The sequence below is a fragment of the Pseudoliparis swirei genome, chromosome 15 (assembly GCF_029220125.1).
Source record: "Pseudoliparis swirei isolate HS2019 ecotype Mariana Trench chromosome 15, NWPU_hadal_v1, whole genome shotgun sequence".
NCBI classification, from domain to species: Eukaryota; Metazoa; Chordata; class Actinopteri; order Perciformes; family Liparidae; genus Pseudoliparis; species Pseudoliparis swirei.
Window position 1 is genome coordinate 4,375,167 of NC_079402.1, and position 22,183 is coordinate 4,397,349.

At 44.5% G+C, this 22,183-nt stretch overlaps 1 protein-coding gene across 1 annotated transcript; it reads left to right on the forward strand.

Annotated features, from left to right (window-relative positions):
• The first annotated feature begins 742 nt into the window (after positions 1 to 742).
• On the forward strand, positions 743 to 21,873 carry dpysl2b (dihydropyrimidinase like 2b). Its single transcript, XM_056432655.1, has 14 exons — positions 743 to 1,294; positions 9,473 to 9,561; positions 10,705 to 10,889; positions 11,564 to 11,728; positions 14,131 to 14,192; positions 14,796 to 14,876; positions 15,190 to 15,258; positions 15,680 to 15,800; positions 17,501 to 17,657; positions 17,750 to 17,891; positions 18,043 to 18,213; positions 19,095 to 19,274; positions 20,334 to 20,499; positions 21,313 to 21,873. Exons 1-14 carry the CDS (start codon positions 1,253 to 1,255, stop codon positions 21,402 to 21,404), a joined length of 1,722 nt encoding a protein of 573 aa, XP_056288630.1. The 5' UTR covers positions 743 to 1,252; the 3' UTR covers positions 21,405 to 21,873.
• The last annotated feature ends 310 nt before the right edge of the window (positions 21,874 to 22,183 follow it).

Genomic DNA, 22,183 nt, shown 5'->3' on the forward strand with positions numbered 1-22,183 from the left:
ATGTGGTGTAATGGACCAGTCAAAAAGCAAAAAAGAATAAAATATTACATTTATTTATATCCAAATAATAGATCTTCTTCCACCACCAGCAGACTGCAAAGCTTTAAATTCTAAATAAAGGTTGAACTTGGGTTAACTGACTTTTTTAGAAACCTTTATAGTGAGACTATTACTTTTAAAAATGAAATTCACGTCATTTAAAAGACGAAAACAACACTTCCCTTCTCTCGTGAATGAAAAGTTCAATACATTTCCCCAATGTGATGGTATCAAGGTTTTTTTTGCTGTACCTGGTCTGTTGGTCTCATGCTCTGTAACTGCTGAGTCAGCTTATACTGAAACTTCTCTCCTGGTGTTTTGTGAGTAAAGGAAGAAGTACGCATGACATCCACAGGCCCACATTCTAGGAAAACAAACAACACACATTGCAGAAGTCCGTAATCTGCCATTGGATGAGAGACGCGGGAATTGAGATAATTAACTCAAAAGGGAACGATTGTGAATCTGATTTTATTCTGATTTTTATTAAGCTACAAACCGAACACATGGGCTTATTCTCAGGCCTCGGCAGTAGGTGGGAAAAGATAAACCCCATCTTAAAACTATCTTGGGACTTTTAAAAAATGTTTAAAATGTATTTAAATCACCAATAGTTAGTGATTCAAGAAAATGGCTGAAACGAGCTCACATGGAGCTGGGAAAACAATGAAAAGAGAAACAACTACAACAACAACAACACATTTATTTTTAAAAAACAGATGAAGAAGAAGAGTCAAGATGGCCGCCGGCTGCTTCTTCGTGTGTTCAGCCGGTGCATGCAACCCTCCGGCCCTCTTCACTAATCCAAACCGGGAGCAAATTGATTGGCATTAATGGCTCTTTCCTGTCAATGGAGCAGGGGCGAGGCTCCGCGCATGCGCCGTGGTGTCCTTTCATTGGGACGAGGGCTCGCGAGCGGTCCCTCCCTCCTCCCCTCTCTCCGTCTCACTCCGTCTGGGAAGGAAACAAATAATAAAAGAAGGTTTGGTGCATCGGCGGAGACCGGGCGGCTGCCAGGAAGCGAACCGGAGTTCAGAGACAACTTTTATTTCCATCTTGTGGCCTCCCGAGGACAGTTTGAATCCCGCTATTTCTTCTTCTTCTGCTTCTTCTTCTTCGTCGTTTCCGTTATCCTCGTCGCGGTAATCCGGTAGCATCCCGTCGCATTGATAGCGGTTCACGACGCAGCGCGAGAGACGAAACCACCGGCGAGATGTCTGGCTACCAGGGCAAGAAGAACATCCCCCGCATCACAGTGAGTGTTTTTTGTGTGTCTGTGTGTTTTTAATGACGTCGAAGTCACCGGACAGCGCGAGACGGTCCGGGCGCGTGGGCCTGCTGCTGCTGCGGGTCTGCAGGATGTCACCGGGGCGGCGCGGTGTCTGCGTCGCTGCCGCTCCCCCCTCGTTAAAAATAAATAAAAAATACTCATAAAAAAGCTGCTCAAGGGCACGGCCGCAGCATGTGTTTTGTTTCCTTGCGTGCATTTTTATAATTTTTTTTGCAGACGCCCTTCAGGTTTAAAAAAAAAAAAAAGCTTCACGGAGAGACGTCAATTAAAGGGTCAATACATCAAAGAGGCCGCCGGTAGCAATGGTGGTGGTTTTATTAGGTCTTTTTTTTTAAAGTATCTTTGCGACAAGTGCTCCGTCTGTCTTTAGCCTCGTGACATGTTAGATTCGGGCTCTCTGTCCGGGGCTGTTAACGCCGGTGGAGCTCTCGCCGGTGGTCTTTGTTCCACCGGCGCGTCTGGGTAGAGCCGGGGTATCCGTGCACACACACACACACACACACTGGCGGGGCGAACGCTTCCCTGCATCGGCGGTACCGCTCAGTGGAGGCCTGTGCTGGTCTCAAACCCTCTCCCACTGCCGGTGGGTGTCACTGTGGGCCGGCGCGGTTTCCCCCGAATTCATTGCGGTATCGCAAGGGTCGTTTGGGTTGTGGTTGAATGGAAAGTAGAGAATAGGGAGGGGAGGAGGTGGTGGGTCCTATTTCCTTTTCTCTCTCTCTCTCTTAACCCTCTCGGAGAATGAAGGGAAGATGCACATTCTGGTGGGCTGACTGGGCCCGAGGAGGTGGATCCGAACCGCCTCTCCTTTCGGGCCCTCGGTGTCAGCGGGAGCCGATGCTTCGTGCGGATGCTGAATGAATCCCTGGGCTCTCGCTCGTGGGCTCATGTGGCCCCTGAGCTGTCGCCACTTTCTTCAGAGTCCCTTTTTAAATCAAATCCAATCACCGAAATCAACTATACAGTGAGGGTGGGGTGGCGGCTGCAGAGGCCGCTAACCCAAAGTGACCCCCGATGACACCCAAAGGCGTCCCGAACAACGGCATGTGCGTGTTTTTTTTTGCTCGTTTACTTGATCCATGGGGGAACCGCGAGACCCAAACTGACATTTATCTAAAAATACGTTGCAAAACAGTGGAGAACATTAATCTCACTTTTTTATGTTCCGCGAGTTTAATTGAAGTACTACTTTATTCTGACCGTTCATGAAGACAATGGAGGTTAAGACGACTCTTAAATAACACTAGCTGGTATTACTTAGGGTATTATTTTGTAGTTGTAATGTTACTTTCTTGATGTTCTGAGTTTGCACTCATGGTTGATGCACTTATTGTAAGTCACTTTGGATGAAAGCATCGACTAAATGTAATGTGATTTACCATCACGGCATCCCCGACGCAGCCGGCCTCTCGGGTGAATCGCCTCCCTCCCGGACTCCCTTTGCAGAGTGCCATGTTGGCGGAGAGGGCTCAGAGGATTAGTAAAGGTTCTAGTCCCAGTAGTGATTAAGTCGGACCTAAATGGATCCAAAGCCTATTCCTGAACCGTGAACGAACAAGAAGGTCAGCGGCCGAAATTTCAAATACATCCTCCAAAGAGGGGAGTCGTGGACGTCGTGTTTTTCCGAGCTGGTCCCGGGTCCAGAACTATAACCGCGTCACTGCTGGCCTTTCACTCCACTGAGGGGAGAATGAAGAAGTGGGTGAAGCGGAGGGCGGAGAGGAAATGAGGCTCAATTAAATTACATTTAAAATGAATTTAAAGGGAAAGGCTGCAGCAGCGACAAAGCAACCCTGTGTCTTCGTGGCCAGTAAAATATCATAATGCCACATTTGAACGTCTCACCCATCCATCCTCAGTCGGTCGGGGCGGGTGGGGAGTCGAGTCAGCTTCCCGGGCAGAAAGCTACTTAAGACCGACCTCATCATCAAATATGAATGAGCCCCCACAGGTTGCAGGAGAACAGCTGAATCAGAGCCCAGTGAAAGGTGTGTGATGGTAGGGCATAGAGAGCCAGGTAGGGACGACACTAGTGCTTTTCTTTGAGGGTTGGATCATTTTAATGTGTAATTTATTGCTCATTACTGGCTCCCAGAGTCCAAGATGACATAGTCAAAGGACTTTTTTTGTCTGATGTTTAGCTTCTATATTCAGTTAGTCATCGGTGGCTTTTAAAAAAAATTCTGTTTGTCTTATTTTTATTATTAAAGGGTTCTGTTTTTATTTTATTTTTAATTTTCCACAATTTAGTTATTTTTTACATTTTAAAAGACTAATACAAAAATGAATTCATCAGATAGTTAATCTACATTTTATATATATATATATATACATACATACATACATAGATATATATATATATATGTGTATCAGTGGCGGCTGGTGAATTTTTTTTGGGGTGGCGCAGTTTAAATATCACTCAACAATGAGAAGAAAAGAGGTTTTGAGTAGAATATTGTAAAAAACAAAGCTTTATTTAAAGAACACACCGTGCTCAACACGGTCCAACAACAACTATCAACACACTGTAACTTTGTGCATGAGAGGTTCAGAGCAGCTTTAAGGAACATTGGGTTGGGTTTCAGAGGTTTACAGAATAAAAGAGTTTAACCCTCACATGAAAGAGGTTCAGAGCAGAATAGAGTCAGAAAGAGATCACATGTTACATTGGGTGACAGAGCAGACCCACTACTGTAAAGACAAGTAGCCTCCTCTCTTTAAAGTGGTCAAACTTCTCAATAACTCTCTGGTTAAAGTCAATCATGTCTGTAACCAGCCTGTTTCCATTATTCTTGAGGGAATGTGTCTGTTTTTCAGAACTTCTTCGTTGTGTTTTCGATGCCAGTTCGGTCTCCTTCTGCTGCTCTGCTCTGCAAACAGGGTTAGCTTCAGGCTGTTAGCTCGTTAGCTCCATGCTCTTAGCTAGATAACTGCGGCAAGATTTGTGCTTTACACTTGTCTGAAGCTCTTTAGATCCCTCCCCCCGTTGTAGTCAAGAGAGTTTCAGTCCCAGGACTTTGGAACAACAGACAGGGGAAACTAAACAGCATTACTCACTGAGCTCCAGCTGACAGCTCCGTTAGCAACCTGTTCCCGTAGCTCCGTGGAGCTCTCTGGGCTGAGGGAACGATACGTCTCTGATCTGCCGAATAGTCCAGTCACGTGAAATAATAAAACGATGTCATTGGCCAATGAGCGCACATTTTTGTGCCCCAAGATTCACGTTTCATCCGCCAATGAGAAGCCGTCCTTGCCGAAACGACTGAAATGTTTACTCGCTCCCGCACACACACGTTTGGCCGGTGTCCCGAAAATGGGGAGGGGCTTCTCTCCGTGATAATGGCGATATATTATATTTTTTCACATTAACTTAAGTGGTTGTTGACAGGCTGACGGTCTCCCACACACATTTAGCGCGTCAACACGGTATATTTACTATTTAAATGATTTGGCATATAATGTTTTTTGACAGGATGTATTTTTTTCTTCATCTCAAAATTTTAAGAGGGGCGGCGCCCTAGCGCCCTCTATGGACGCACCGCCACTGATGTGTATATATATATATATGTGTATATATATACATACATACATAGATATATATATGTGTATATATATATATATGTGTGTATATATATATATATAATTTAAAAAAACAAGAAATCCAGGAAATATTCACGCCAGCTGGAAGCAGAGAATTTTTGGCATTTTCTTCATGTATTAATAACCTGAACGATAAATTATCCCAACTGGTGTCACATTGGCAGGTTGTCTCAGAGTCGAAGCCAAAGTTATCTTGGCCCCAGACGAGTGCAGCGTTACACAAAGAAGATAAAAACCAGAGCTCCGGTGTTTCAGTGAAGCGAAAGCAGCTCCACCGTTCAGGTAAGAATAGAGCTGCGGCTATAAGGAGGCTGTCCTGGATTACAGACGACGCGATCCTCAGGATGAGGGATCATCGTCGCTCTGCCGGCGTACCTGCAGTGCAGCAGTGGTCCCCGGTGGCGGGCGCAGCGCGTTCAGGTCGCCGCCGCCGCCGCCGCCGGTTCACGCTGTTATCTCACCGGGCTCACGACCCCCCCCCCCCCTTGGCTCACCGTCTGTTCTCACATAACACACAGCGGGCTGCTGTCCTGATCAGCCCCCCCTCCCCATCACCACCACTGGCCCCATTCATAAAGCCAGAAATTAGTTCTAAATATATTCTTTAATTAATAAGCACATGAACGGAGGAGAAAACTTGCCTCCATTAAACTGGTGCGTTCTTAAGTGACACAATTTAGGTGATATTTTTCAGTTGATGAAATAATTAATGGGAGTATTTAGCTGTCAAATAGAGAATTTAAGGGATTTTTTTTATCATCTTAAAGTGAATTTAAGGATGTATTTTATTATCAAAAGGAATTAAAAGTTTTTTTATTTTCAAAGAGGGAGTTTAAGGGAACTTTTGTTATCAAAGAGACCATCTCAAGAGATGTTTGATGTCAAAGCGAGAATTTATAGGAATTGTTTATCATCAAATAGGGAATTTAAGGATGTTTTTTATTATCAAAAGGAATTTAAGGGAACTTTTATAATCAAAGAGATAATTTAAAGTTTTTTTTACTATCAGAGGGAATTTAAGGATGTTTCTATTATCAAAGAGATAATTTAAAGGGATTTTTGTTGTCAAAGAGAGAATGCAAGTGATATATGTTTAAAGAGGGAAAGTAAGGGAAGTTTTAATATGAAAGGGATCATTTTAAGGGATTTTTGTTGTCAACGTGATAATTTAAGGATCTTTATTATCCAAATAGATAATTTAAAGGGATATTTTGTCGTCAAAGAGAGAATGCAAGTGATGTATGGTTAAAAAGAGAAATTAAGGGAAGTTTTCAACGACTTAAAGGGAATTCGAGGCATTTTCTTTTACTTTTTTGACTGCTTTATCATCAAATAGAACTTACGCTTGTTAAGTAAAGTTTATACTCACGAGGGAATTTTAAAGTAAAAATAATTCAGTGAAAAAGAGATTAAAATGGATGAGTCCAGTTTCTGTGAGTCATCCGGGCGCTTCGTCCTCTGAATGCTACGAAACTGCCGACTATCAACACACAAACATGTCACCGTTGCGCTGTATTCTCGCGAGGTGTTCAGTTACACATCCCTTTGGGACTTTGTCTCCGTGGTTCCTGTTTAGCTGGTTATTTAAAAACGAAGAGCAGGTCTTATTGAACACAGAAAAGTCTGCATGTGTTTTTAAAGCAGTGGTCAGAAAGAGGAATCGGAGGATTTTGGTAGCAGGCTGCTTTTTTGAGTAATCCAGGATGTGCATAAATCACAGTGCTGGACGTCCCACCTGGCAGCGTTCCTCCACCTGACTTCACAAGTGTTCCCAGGATACTTTCCATTTGGACAACACACGCTGCGTTGCCGGGTTACGTCTGACACGGGGACGTATTTTCTTTTCACAGCGCCCTAATGATTTTTATTGATCATAGTTATTAACAGGAGTCATATGAAAACAGCAGATTAATTCGACTTGCTGTAATAGAGAAATAATCAGCATTGTTATTGTAAGTAGTTTTTTATTATTATTGTATACTCCTCTCAGTCTTTAGCATTAGAAGGGCTCTGATGAATATGTTTGTTTAACGGTGCAATGTGTGAGATCTGGCCAGCATTTTACTTTAAAACATTCACAAAACGAGGTGAGGTCACACCGTTGATGTTCTGTCAAAGAGATTCATGAAAATACACTCTGAAATGAGCGTGCTAACCAGCTAGCCCAGGCCTGTCCTGTCTTGCAGTACCACTTGTGCCTGTAGGGGCGCCGGTGAGTCTCTGGCTGTCCTCAGTCCGACTCGAGAGGCCGTAGAAGTAGCGCTCCCTCTACGGCTCTCGTCTATCCCGTTGAAAAGATACTCGTAGGTTTATTTGACTATCCTGACCCCTAGCTACTCAAAGGTCAAGGCCTGGACCCAACCAATGGGGTCTGCCTCAGCCGGCTGCAGGGGGCGGGTCTTGCCAAATAAGAGTTGTGGGATTCATGGGAAGTCGTGTATACGAGCTATGTACTGTACTGTACAGGCGCCGGCGTGATGGTGGATAAGAAATATATTATATATATATATTAATATTGTGTAGAGCTGAAATGCAGAACTTTATTTCCCTAGACAAACAAAACAACAAATCGGTGAATGATGAAACATGGCACATGTGTCTTCACAGCAGAGTCTCGCTCCACACATTCCATGTCGCTGCTGTGACATCTGCATTAGCGCGGCTGCAGTGCGGAATGAAAACACAGCGGCTCAACAACAGCGAGGCCATTGAGCTTTTAGTCCGTATCCTGTTGGAGGGGGAGAGAGGTTCCCATGAGGGAAAGGTCACGGTCATGTTTGGCTCTGAGCCAGTACAACCAGACTCTCTCTCTCCCTCTCTCAACCCCTTGTGTACTCCAAAAACAATCAGAGGATTATGCAGGCTGGATTCAGGGCATGGCATTGTTCTGATAAGTTTTTGTCCCCCCCCCCCCCCTCTGTCTTTAGTGTGAAGATAAGGAACAAAAAACACCCCTTTAGTGAGACTCTCCAAACCCTCCAAAACTAGCCAGTCATTGTGGATCTGTTTTTGGGTCTGTGGGAAAATGTGAACGCCGCCTCGAGCGGTGAGAAGGCGCTGCCAGCGAGGGGGCCTCACTCCTCCATAGATCCAAGATTACCATGGGATCTACTCGGATCAGCTCCATATTATATATATACACTTATATTATATATATATATTTTATATATATACATTTATTTTATGTATATATACATTTATTTTATATATATATACATGTATTATATATACATTTATTGTGTATATATATATATATATATATATTAAATATATAGATATACATGTATGTCCTGTGGACCTCTGATTCAACTTTTGCCAGTCACGTTGCATTGTGGGTAATATAGGCCCCAGGTTTTGACATGGAAGAAGAATGCTTGGAACAATAAGTTTATGGCTCTTGTTCTCCTGCATCCGTCATTAGTCCGACAGTGTTGTGGTCTTTTTGAGATTACCTTCTCAACTACAGATGGTTTTCTTTATTGATTAATCTGTCGATTATTGGTTACTATCAGAAAATAGTGAAATGTCACAATTTCCCAGAAAACTCAACGATATTCAATGTACAGTGGCGTGAAACTAAAAAGCAGAAAACCCTGAAGTTTGAGAAGCGTGAACCAGAGAACTTTCTTTTTTTTAATTGTGATTAAACTTTTTTTTTTATTGTTAAAAAGAAACTGTGGATTTAACCAATACAAACAAAGAAAACACCTGAAACTGACACACAAAAGAGCCCAAAACACACACGCATACACACACACACACACACGCACACACACACACACACACACACACACACACACACACACAGCATGTAAAAAAAAAACAGAGCAGCCATTGTTAGCCGGGGATGCTGGAGGCCTTGTGACCAGAGCCGCCGCTCCCTGTTTTGGGCCGGTGACAGGGAGACTCGGGCTCAGGGAGGGGAGCCCCCCCACACACACACACACACACACACACACACACAGAGACACAAGTGGCACAGCAGCATGGCGTGGTGATTGATTACACAGCCTGCACCCTGATTGGTTCTCGGGTGCTCCCGTTCTTGTGAGAGCCGCTTGAAGAGGGACGGAGGGGCGGGCCGAGGGGGCGTGTCCGGAGGCGGGCTCCTGTCCTCTTTGTGTTGTACAACGCTGAATACTTTGCACCCCTCATTTTGTCTCTCTTTCTCTCTCGGGGCGAGGATGAAGAATCCTCGTTACTCGGTCATTGAAAGCCGGAGCTGATCCAAACATCGTAGCTCTGTTCTGCGTCTCCTTGCCCCCTCCCCCCCCCCCTTCTCTCTACCCATGCATTGGATTAGGAATACGAGTGTCATCTTTGATGAAGAGAGAGAGTCTCTGCACAGCCATCTGATCCTTATCGGAATCATCCAGCACGAAATGGAGCTAAAATCAGATATTCAACCTTCTCAAAGTGTGTTTTTATTATAGGCGTCTATAAGAAACTCAAAACCGTCCTTCAGGTCTGTGGTGTCTGGTTCCCCCCCCCCCAGACAAACTCTTCACACGTCGCCATGATCCTTTTTCTATTGTTTTCCAGAGTGACCGTCTCCTCATCAAAGGCGGGAAGATTGTGAACGATGACCAGTCCTTCTGCGCTGACATCTACATGGAGGATGGAATCATCAAGTGAGTTCACGGCTCGTGCTGCAAAGCCACAGTTTACAAAAAAGTCTCTTTTTGTTGCAATGGGGACACTGAAAACAACTGGAAACTCCTCCACCAAAATAAAAGAGTTTAGTTTGTCTGTTCTGGGCTGCCGTAGAAAAAAAACCATGGCGGTGCAACACGGTGGACTCTGGGAAGACGGGGTTCATGGAAAACCTGGGAAGGTCATGGGATTTGTAAATGGTTATTTCCAGGCCTGGAAAAATCCTGGAAAAAAAACAACTCTCCAAACTTTTGGAAAAGTCATGGAATCTTGTTATATTCATCTGTGCATTTACGAGTTTTAAATAATGAATATGCTTTTTAAAAGAATGACACGCAAAATATAAGCCGTCGTACATACGCTCTTTCATACTCGCACATCTTTCGCGCTGCAAGTGAACGCACCTTACCTTGAAAAGACATAAATATGTTTTCCATTACTCAAACTATTGTGTCTCATTCATTTGTGTTATTTAAGGTTCTACACTTTCTCACTTTTTCATCTAAAAAAAATATTGGTCAAGGAAATTTGGTTTAAAGTCCTGGTCATCCATTGGTCAACATGTGTATGAACTCTCAGGGGTGTCAAAATCATTTTGACTGCGGGCCACATTTGCATCATGGCCGCTTCGGCCGGTTGTAACAGAAGTATATAAACGTATAAACTACTCCCCAACATATTGTTAAATAACTATTGTCATTTAATTCTTGTTTATTTGAGTGTAGAAATAGTGTACATAAAATGTCTCTAATATTATAACATAAATCCATTTCATTTGAAGCCTTCAAAATAAAAGCACGGGATATTTTTCATAAATTTCTTGAAGAAAAGGTGATCGCATGTCTTTCAAGCCGTCGGGGGCCACATGAACTGATGTGGTGGGCCCGATTCGGCCCGCGGGCCTTGTGTTTGACACCTGTGCTCTAAGAGGACCTGCTCTCTCAGTTTCAGGGCATTATGCTCTAATGAAGACATATTTATGACTATTATATTCCAGTATTGATGGATCCCACTGTTACTTTTAACTTGACCAAAAAGTATTCATGACCGATGTGAAGTTGTAATTTCCTCTATTTTTTCCCTCCGTTATTTTTAATGTTTCCTCCGCTCTTCGTCACCAGACAAATCGGGGAGAGTCTCATCGTGCCCGGCGGGGTGAAGACCATCGACGCCCACGGCCGCATGCTGATGCCGGGCGGCATCGACACGCACACGCGTTTCCAGATGCCCGATCGGGGGATGGTGTCCGCCGACGACTTCTACCAGGGCACCAAGGCGGCGCTGAGCGGAGGCACCACCATGATTAGTGAGTCGCTGGGTCCTAAAGACCTGGGATTCCTTCCCCCAGGGTCCTTTACCAGTGAGGGAATCGCAATCGGAAGACGGTTCCTTTCTTTTCCTTTTTCGTCAAGACTGTGAACTATTTCAGGTGCTGAGGTTTGGTTCTGGTAGTCAGATACCGTTTAAATCCAGTTTAAAGTTGGTAAAATACCAGATTATGTGAAGGGAAAGCTGATTTTTAAAAAATTAAATTTATTTTTTACTAGATGTTAGTTGTATACCGTCAGTCCCCAACCAGGCGTAGTTTCATTTTCATGTTATTTAAATGAGACTCAAGACAAAAAAAATACAATTAGACGGCGCTCCCTCTCCCTTACCTCCCTGCTGACTCGTTGTCACCTACGGGCAAAGCGCTGACTGCTGCTGGGTCGGTCTGGGCCGGTAAGGGTCGGTTCTTCTTCTTCTTCTTCTTCTTCGAGCATGAATCTGTCTCTGAAACTTCTGTCTATCAGTAAATTACACAACAAATAATTGGCAGCCGTTTGAAGACGTGACGTTGACGGACGAGTAAGATGAAACATCATTATTCTGCAGCCCAAATGCAAACGCACATTCTACCTTCAGTCATCAGCAGATGCTTCAGGGGCATAAGCAGCACAACCAGGGTCTCACAGTGTGTGTGTGTGTGTGTGTTTCCAGTCGACCACGTGGTTCCGGAGCCCGGCGTCAGCCTCATCACGGCCTTCGAGCAGTGGCGCGAATGGGCCGACAGCAAGTGCTGCTGCGACTACTCGCTGCACGTCGACATCACCGAGTGGCACAAGGGCGTCCAGGAGGACATGGAGGCGCTGGTGAAGGACCACGGTACGCTCGCCGCCGATGTTACGCAACGCGGCGGCCGGCAAGCTGCACGCCATTTATATAAAGCAAGAAGGTCATGAGCGCTGCTCAGTAACTAATGATCGCGTCCAATGAGACTTAAAATAAGGTTCTCTGGATTCAGAGTGTTTTTATTTATATTTATTAGGGCTGTCAGCGTTAACGCGTTAATCTATGCGATTAATTTGGGCACGTTAACGCACTAAAATATTTTAACGCAATTAACGCAACTTTGTTTACTTCCGGTGTTCGTTGAAGTTTTTACACTCAAACTGAGTGTCAAACCGCGGCAGTACGGTTTAACACTGTTTCCGTTTTTAAAACAATTATTTTTCCGTGAAAATAAGAAGCAGAAATCAGTTTAACTCGTGGATGAATCAGTCAGTTTCCTCCTGCTCCTCCTTCCTCCCGTCTCCCCCTCTGATACACAGAGGAACGGAGGGCGACGTGTCGGGGGACGCGGCGCGGAAAGAACTCGTCACACGAAACCTTCAACGTGATTGGTCAATCCGTTTGTCTGTCAACATTTTGGGAAAAAAACAACCAATGAACACTCAGTAAATCACAAAGGACCTCCCACCTCACGGGTGAGGCTCTATAGCAGCCTGTCAGTCAGAGAGCAGAGAACACGGCGCGAGGACAATGAGCCTCATTGAATAGAGCTGAGATTGTTCTGGAATGTTAGATGTAGAACACGTGGGTATGTGTCATATGCAAACGCCTTTAAAAGGTGAATTAATTTTTTTGTTGTAAAATGTATAAAATGCCCCCAGCCTCCAGAGGGTGAACGTGACATATGTGAATGTCAGTCAGTTACCAAGGCCACTGGTTCTGTTGTTCAGTGTTAAAGATGACAGGACCAATGGGGTCTCAATATACTTCTTTTTTTTTACTAATCTGATGTTTCACTGAAGAAACAATTTATCATCCACAATATTAAATACCTCGCTGGCACTTTATAGGTAGGAGCCTCTTTAAAACACAGCTCTGTGTGAAGTTTGGTCTTTAAAAAGAATGAACTTTTAACTTTGAATTGCGATAAATTAATCGCAATTTCAAAATGTGCGATTAATTCGTTAATTCTTTTTAATCGATTGACAGCCCTAATATTTATATATATATATATATTAGGGCTGTGAAACGATTACAATTTTTAATCAGGTTAATCACAGGTTTCTGTGGATTAATCATGATTAATCCCATATATACATTCAAGGTTTTTCCTGGGTCAAAATGGGTCTTCGGTGCTCCCAAATTTTATTTTTGCGCGCTGTGCGCGCACCGTCTGTTCGTTGAGTGAGTGATCAGCAGCTGGCCGCTCGGTCCATTCGCGCACCTCAGAGTTGCGTATTGATCAGACAAGAAGACACGCTTATCAACTCCAGTGTTTCCCCTCTTATAACAGGGGGGAATCTCCACCCGTCACCCTGTAATTTTCGTCTACCCCCCGTCAACAATTCTCGGCTCGCGCAACAGAGCGATGCGCGCGCCGGCATCGAAGCTCTGCGGCGACCGCGATCGACATATTGAGCACCCCTGCATTAAAACATTAAAGAGCCAAGATTTTTTTCAGCGTGAGAAATACAATGTGTGGCGGGAGTGCGTGAGTTAAGACCGAAATGCGTGAGTCTCGCGCTCAATGCGTGACACTTGAGAGCCCTGCATTGCTCACCAGTGCGCGCGCCAGCATCGGAGCTCTGCTGCGCGAGCCAAGAGAAGAGTTGTTGACGGGGGGGGGCGGGGGGGGTTGCAAGTGACTTTTTTTCGTCCCGATGTGCCGGCATCCGAGCTCTGCGGCGCGCGAGACGGAGATCGGAGTCGTGTTAACGCGACACGTAGAGACAGAATGACACGCTGCTGGTTAGAGACGACCAACAACAGACGGATTGGAAGCTCATTCTGCGCATGCCTTAACCCTTGTGTTGCCTTCGGGTCATTTTGACCCGATTCAATATTTAACCCTCCTGTCGCCTTCGGGTCAATTTGACCCGATTCAATGTTTAATGTCGGTGTTCTTTCGGGAGTCAACAAATAAACATAAAGTACCTCACACTTAAACTTGGAAAACAATATTAATTCTAATAATTTTCTGGAGATTTTAATAGCAGGGGTCATATTGACCTCAAGGGTAAAATATGTTAGTAAATATAAAGCTAACAGGAGGGTTAAACATTGAATCGGGTCATATTGACCCGAAGGCGACAGGAGGGTGAAACATTGAATCGGGTCAAATTGACCCGAAGGCAACACAAGGGTTAAATGCGTTAAAAAACAACAACTAGTTAAACCTGTAATTTAATTAACTGAGTTAACGCGTTATTTTTCACAGCACTAATATATATATATATATTTGTGTGTGTGTTTAAGTGACTCTGTTTTTCTTTTAGGCGTCAACTCTTTCCTCGTCTACCTGGCTTATAAGGATGTTTTCCAGCTGACTGACGCTCAGGTGGGGCTTCCTCTCCTTCCCTCTCTCCTCCTTTCTCCTCCCTCTATCCTCCTCTCTCCTTCCCTTTCCTCCATGTCTCCTCCTCATCTCTTCCTGTCTCCTCCTCTCTCCTCACACTCTCGTCCTCTCTCCTCCCTCCCTCCTGCTGTCTCCTCCTCTCTCCTCACTCTCTCATCCTCTCTCCTCCGTCCCTCCCTCCCTCCTGCTGTCTCCTCCTCTCTCCCCCTAATAGGATGCTGTTATTGTCGAAAGCAGTGCTTCAACCAGGAATAGCAATTATGGTTAAAATGGTAAAAATCTATATTTATATTTTCAGTCAGTCTGCCTAGAAGGTCACCTTCTTGCCACGCCAAGAGCATGGAACCAGAGAATGGATGAGTTATCGCTGCTCTTAACAATCAAAGATCACGTATTTGGACAAAGGCACAGCGTGGAAAAAAACATTTTATTACATTTTTTCCAAAATAAATTAATGCTGGTTTAAAGAAACTTTAAAACATCAGCGATGAAGACATTGAATAACAACAAATGATCTCTTCGTCCATCGAGGTGTGTCTTGATGGCGTATCGGGGATCACACCGGTGTCTCACTCTTGCGTGCAGGTGTACGAGGTGTTCAGCGTGATCCGCGACCTGGGAGCCATCGCCCAGGTGCACGCCGAGAACGGGGACATTGTGGCCGAGGTACGTACGCTGCTTCACTCATGTGTGTCTGTCTGTCTGTCTGTCTGTGTGTGTGTGTGTGTGTGTCACAGAAAAAGTGTCACAAAGTGCAGTACAGTAGTCAATTACAACAATTTGGAAATAAGAGGGGCCAAAAACATGTCAACAGTTAAAAGAGCAATGTACAATAAACTGTAAAAGATGGTGCAATAAAAAACACAGTAAAACAAATAAGAAAATTAAATAAACAAAAAAGATAAAAAGCAGGTGATAGAATATGTAATTTAACCAAATGCCAGTGTAAACGGGTATGCGTGTGTGTGTGTGTGTGTAGGAGCAGCAGAAGATCCTGGAGCAGGGCATCACCGGGCCTGAGGGACACCCGTTGAGCCGGCCTGAAGAGGTAAGGCAGAGTTTCTGTCTCGGTGGGGGGGAATAGGGTCAGGTGTTGCTAGATTGGCAGGAGCGCACACAGTTTCTTGACCGTGGGAGAACAGGTGGCAATATGTTTTTGATTTCTTTCATTTTTTGGGTAACATTTAACTGGGTTTGTTCAAGGACGCATATTTTGGTTTGTGTTGGCAGCCGTAGAACTTTATGAATAAATAACCTTCCGCATTACAAACTGGACATTTCATCTGTTTATTGCACGCGTCAAAATTAAACCTTCAAGCAACCACGGTGACTTTTTTTTGATAAGCAACGGGGTCACTGCAAATATTATCTGCTTATAATTCCGAGAGTGCATCAGCGGGAGAAAAGCGTGGAATGTGGAAGAAGAAAGTGTCAAACTGGCATCTCTCTGCTGCGCGTCTCTTCTCCAGGTGGAGGCGGAGGCCGTGAACCGCTCTGTGACGGTGGCCAACCAGACCAACTGCCCCCTCTACATCACCAAGGTGATGAGCAAGAGTGCTGCTGATGTCATCGCCCAGGCCAGGAAGAAGGGTGAGACTCTGATAGATAGATATAGATATGTGTGCATATATATGCGTGTGTGTATATGTGTGTTTATAGGTATGTATGTATATATATATATATATATGTATGTGTATGAATTAGTGCTGTGAAAAATAACGCGTTAACTCAGTTAATCCAATTACAGGTTTAACTAGTTTTTTTTTTTTAACGCATTTAACGCATGCGCAGAATGAGCTTCCAATCCGTCTGTTGTTGGTCGTTGGGACGAAAAAAAAGTCACTTGCAAAATGAGCTTCCAATCCACCACTTCAATCTGAACTCTGTCCGCTCTCATGCAGACGGTCTGTTCATCGGTAATGATCCTTCCGCAGGTTCACCTCCGGAAACCTTGTTACGACTTTTACTTCCTGTAGATCAGGGTCTCAACACGTCGATCGCGACCTGCCAGTCGATCGCGCGTAGTGTCGTTAGATCGCACGACATTAAAAGATTGGCCCGCCCCTGACATGTTCTCTAGAGCACGTCTTTGTTCTTTTATTAAACTAAACGTCTGTTGTTGATCGTATCTCCACAGCAGCATGTCATTTCTGTCTCTTCGCGTTGCGTTAACACTTATCGATCTCCGTCTGGCGCGCCACAGAGCTCCGTCGCGCGCATCGGGACCGAGCAAAAAAAGTCACTTGTCAATCTGTCCATCTTTAGATTGTATCATGGTGGAGTTAATGGTTGACAAACAAGAGAAAATGTTCTGTTTAACCCTCCTGTTACCTTTACATTTACGAACATATTTTACCCTCGGGTCAATTTGACCCCAGCAATTAAAACCTCAGAAAATTATTAGAATTAATATTGCTTCCCAAGTTTAAGTGTGAGGTACTTTATGTTTGTTTGTTGACTACCTAAATAGCCCTTTAAATAAATAAAAAAGTTGATATTTCTGATATGTTTGACAGTGAAAAACAGCCTGGGGTCAAATTGACCCCAAAGAACACCGACATTAAACATTGAATGGGGTCAAATTGACCCGAAAGGTAACAGGAGGGTTAAACATTCTGTTTAGGATGAAGATGTATTAATGTTCCATATGGAAGAAAACTGCTAAGTAACTGCTGAGTTGCAGCACCATTGTATAGAAGAATGTATAAATGTATATATCCGTCTTTTGTCATAAATCTCTATGTTCTCACAAAATATACCGAGAATATCGGTAATATGTGATTAATCATGATTAATCCACAAAAACCTGTGATTAATCCGATTAAAATTTTTAATCATTTCACAGCCCTAGTATGAATGTATGTATATATATGTATACGTATATATATATGTATGTATATATATATATGCATGTATATGTATACATATATGCATGTATGTGTATATATATATTTATGTGCATATATATATAATACATATGTATATACACACATATATATTATATATAATTTGATGAACTAGAATATTAGAACATATTCGAAAGTTATTAAACTTTAAAATATTAATACATATATATGTGTGTGTATTTAATATCTAATATAATATTTCTATATAGTATTTCTAAAATTCTGAAGTTGAGTAACTTTAAAATATATACATTTATATATTCTAAATTTATTCAACTTTAGAATATTAGAAAGTTATTAAAACACATTGATTCTAAATATAAGGTTATTATAAACTCAAGAAAACATATTATTATAATATTTTTAATATTGGGGTCTCTTCAGGCACCGTGGTCTACGGAGAGCCGATCACCGCCAGCCTGGGGACAGACGGCTCCCACTATTGGAGCAAGAACTGGGCCAAGGCCGCGTCCTACGTCACCTCCCCTCCCCTGAGCCCCGACCCCACCACCCCGGACTATCTCAACTCCCTGCTCTCCTGGTGAGACCACACACACGGCCAACGACGTATATACCACCGCCGTCTTCAGCCTTCTCCACGCGTGACATCCTCCATTTTAACCGTGTGCGCAGTGGTGACCTGCAGGTGACGGGCAGCGCCCACTGTCCCTTCAACACCGCCCAGCGGGCCGTGGGCAAAGACGACTTCAGCCTGATCCCCGAGGGCGTCAACGGCACCGAGGAGAGGATGTCCATCATCTGGGACAAGTGTGTGGTATGTGTACTTCCCCTTTAAATGGAGCATGCGGCGAGCTAAGGGGGCGGGGCGATACGGATACGTGTCACATATAAATCTGTAGATGATATATTAGTTTCCCACGGCCCCTCCTTCTCCTGCAACCTTCTCTATCTTTGCTTCCCGTCAGGTGACCGGCAAGATGGACGAGAACCAGTTTGTGGGCGTGACCAGCACCAACGCCGCCAAGATCTTCAACCTGTACCCCCGCAAGGGTCGCATTGCCGTGGGCTCGGACGCCGACCTGGTGCTGTGGGACCCGGACGTCACGAAGATCCTCTCCGCCAAGACCCACCACTCGGTACCGGCTTCACATTACTTCATATCATTTTTTTTTTTCCGGGCATTTTCACATCTCAGTGGCTTAAACACATAATTTCTACTCAAAAGAATGAAAAAAAAGAAAAAGATTGACATTTATTTACATGTATCTACCATTTTATTCATATATTTCACTGCTTTTGTGAACCCAAAGACCTTTTGGTGAACTAATTTCAAACAGCATCAGAAATACACCAGGGCAAAACTGCCCCTAAGAAATATAATTGTGCCCCTGATATCACTAGCAGAGGGGCAAAAAATGCCCCCATAAGTTCCTCTAATAATTATGAGAATGTAATGAACTTAATCATGTCATATCATGTTTTGATTAAGTATATTTATTATTTTTGAACAAAGGTTAAATGTTATTTCACAAGTTTCAAAAAGTGCCCCCAATTTCTTTTTAAATGCCCCTGGAGTTCAGTCAGTGGGGGCAAAATTGCCCCCTAAGAAATATGTATATTTCCTACCCTGATTTCAAACACCAAAACAGTCACATGAGGAATGTTTTCACAAGAGATGTGAAGAATGATTAAAAATCGAATTTAAATGTTCAGCTTTAGAGTCATGTTATCGATTAACACCTGAGCCTGAGGGCAGTTGTGCCTCATATAGAGAGATGAGATGGTTCTGCAATGTTTTGATGTTAAACACACATGGAAATACAGATGCTACCAAAAATCACAATTAAACCTTAACTCCCTCAAAATAAAGAACACGAAAGGAGCCGATGTTACGAAACAGGCTGAAAACAAACGAGAGTCAACAAGATTACTGGTTTATCTTTGTGGAAATGTGAATGTACAAACGTCCATGACGGATAAATACCTGAGATGAAATAATAAACCTTTCTCCTCCCAGAACGTGGAGTACAACATCTTTGAGGGCACGGAGGTGCGCGGCGGCCCCCTGGTGGTCATCAGCCAGGGCAAGATCGTGCTGGAGGAAGGGACCGTCCACGCCGCCGAGGGCTCGGGGCGCTTCGTGGCCAGGAAGCCGTTCCCCGACTACGTGTACAAGAGGATCAAAGCCCGCAGCAGGGTGGGGCCCACGGGCGCCGTCACACACGCACACACACACACTCACACATTCATACACACTCTCACACACACACTCTCACACTCTCACACACACTCTCTCACTCTCTCACACACACACACTCTCTCACACACACTCTCTCACACACCCTCACACACCCTCACTCACTCTCACTCACTCACTCACACTCTCACTCTCTCACACACACTCTCTCACACTCTCTCACTCTCTCACACACACACACACACTCTCAAACTCTCACACTCCCACTCTCTCACACACGCACTCCCACACGCACACACTCTCACACGCACACACTCTCACACTCACTCACACTCTCTCACACACGCACACACTCTCACACTCTCACCGACTCGCACACACTCTCACTCTCCCACTCTCTCACACACGCACACACTCTCACACACACACTCTCACGCACACACTCACTCACACTCTCACTCTCACACACACTCTCTCACACGCACACACTCACTCTCACCCACACTCACACACACACTCTCACTCTCACACACACTCTCACCCACACTCACTCTCTCACACACTCTCACTCTCACACACACTCTCACACACACACACACACACACACTCTCACTCACTCTCTCACACTCACCCACTCTCACACACACTCTCTCACCCACACTCTCTCACCCACTCTCACTCTCACACTCACTCTCACACACTCTCTCACTCACTCTCTCACACACTCTCTCACTTACTCACTCTCTCTCACACTCACTCTCTCACACACTCTCTCACACACACTCTCACACTCTCACTCTCTCACACTCACACTCTCTCACACACTCACTCTCACACTCTCTCACTTACTCACTCTCTCTCACACACTCTCACTCTCTCACTCACACTCTCACTCTCTCACACTCACTCTCTCACACTCACTCTCTCACACACTCACTCTCACACTCTCTCACTTACTCACTCTCTCTCACACTCACTCTCTCACACACTCACTCACTCACACTGGCTCACTCTCACACACACACTCACACTCTCACACACTCTCTCACTCTCTCGCAGCTGGCCGAGCTGAGGGGCGTGCCCAGAGGGCTGTATGACGGCCCCGTCTGCGAGGTGTCCGTCACGCCTAAGACCATGACCCCCTCCTCCTCCGCCAAGACCTCGCCGGCCAAGCAGCCCAACCAGCCCGTCCGCAACCTGCACCAGTCGGGATTCAGCCTCTCCGGTCGGTCACCACGTTAATCACCAAATGTTTTCCATCAACACGTTGAGCAGAAACACATTATGGAGAAGGGACATTTGGGAAAGTGCAATAATAAAGTTACGCTCGGTAGTTTTTAGTTGAGGAGACCCCCCTACTTCCTGACTGATGACATCATGCGTAAAGCTTCGCCAGCTTATGGAAACGTGCCTAATTCCCATTTGCAACATTTCAAAAGGTCACATTAGTCCGACGATCTTCTGCCAAACGGTGAGCTCCTCTTATCACCGTTTAACCTTCGACCTGCGGGAATCACACACTTCATGGAAAAAGAGAGAGTCACTTTCAGGATGATTTTCCCGTTGGAACGATGCAGCTGCATTTCTAGAAAGAAGAAAATTAGAGTTTTTTTATGTAAGGTTAAGGCAATGTCTCCAAATTGGCCATTTTGGCACCATTTAAATGTTCTTATGGACCAAACTATATTATATGTATTTCAAAATACTCTAAAATACCTGTATTATCTCTCCTTTTAGCTCATTTCAATGTTATTGCTCTGCAGCATTGGACCCTTGTTTACTTCCTGTCAGCTGATGAGCTGTTAAGGAAGTGAAGAGGGAGACATTCAGAGGGCTGAGGTTGATCATTATTATTATGCACGATTATGGAATGAGATCCATCATATTTATATACAAACAAACACATCACTAGGGTAAGAGCGCTATGTCGAATTCTGGAGGGGGGTTAACTTACATTTTTATTTTATTTTGACGAGCTATCTAAGGAAATGAGTCGTACGGCCGTGTGGTCAACTCCTCCATTTTTGTTTCGTCCCAGGCGCCCAGGTCGACGACAACATTCCTCGCCGGAGCACCCAGCGCATCGTGGCGCCGCCGGGCGGCAGGGCCAATATCACCAACCTGGGTTAGAGGCCCCTCCCCCCTCCCTCCACCCATCGGGCCGCCGACGGGAGGAAAACGTGAGAGCCACCGCCCGGCCGCCGCCTGCCGCTTCCCACGGGCCCACTCTGGCTCCTCCCCCTAAACCCTCGCCACCCCCCCCCACCCCACTCCGATCCTAGAGGACACCGTTAGAAAAAACCCCAACAACAACAAGAAAAAAAAGGTCTGCCTCGTATGATGACAAAAAATGAAAGCACTCATCTGAGCACTTTTGACTGTATAATTTCATTATTGTTATTATTATAATTTTTTACACCGTATTTTCTCCCTGCAATGTGTCCGTTTGTTTTACCGTTGTTTAATAGAGTGAGACTAAACTGAATTCACAGCGCTCGGAGAAGAGGAACATTTCCACGTGGGGTGCTCGTCGTGTTTCCCCTTTGTCTAAAATACAGTATTGTTTATTTTTTGTTTATTAAAAAAATAATCAATTCTTTCCTTGGAAGTGGAACCGTCTCGAAGCTTGAACTCACTCACCATCTGTATGAGTACCGATGCACTTCTGTCGCTTCACTTTTCCACTGCATCCCCATCACAGCCTCAGCATCCAATAGATCAAGAGCCGCGAGGTCGTGACCTTCAGGCATGGAACATCAAACATGGCGACCTTGTTGTTGTTTTTCACTCTGTCTGCACTGACTCGCTCATGTTGTCTCACCTGTCGCTTTGTACACGACCAAAACACCAAATTCCACTTTCGGCAGCTGCCTTTGAGCTTTTATTTATTTATTTATTTAGCGTTTAGC

Coding starts and splice junctions, on each gene's coding strand:
- dpysl2b (XM_056432655.1), top strand. CDS start 1,253: ATGTCTGGCTACCAGGGCAAGAAGAACATCCCCCGCATCACA. Junction 9,562..10,704: donor ATGGAGGATGGAATCATCAA/GTGAGTTCACGG, acceptor CTTCGTCACCAG/ACAAATCGGGGAGAGTCTCA. Junction 17,892..18,042: donor TCATCTGGGACAAGTGTGTG/GTATGTGTACTT, acceptor GCTTCCCGTCAG/GTGACCGGCAAGATGGACGA.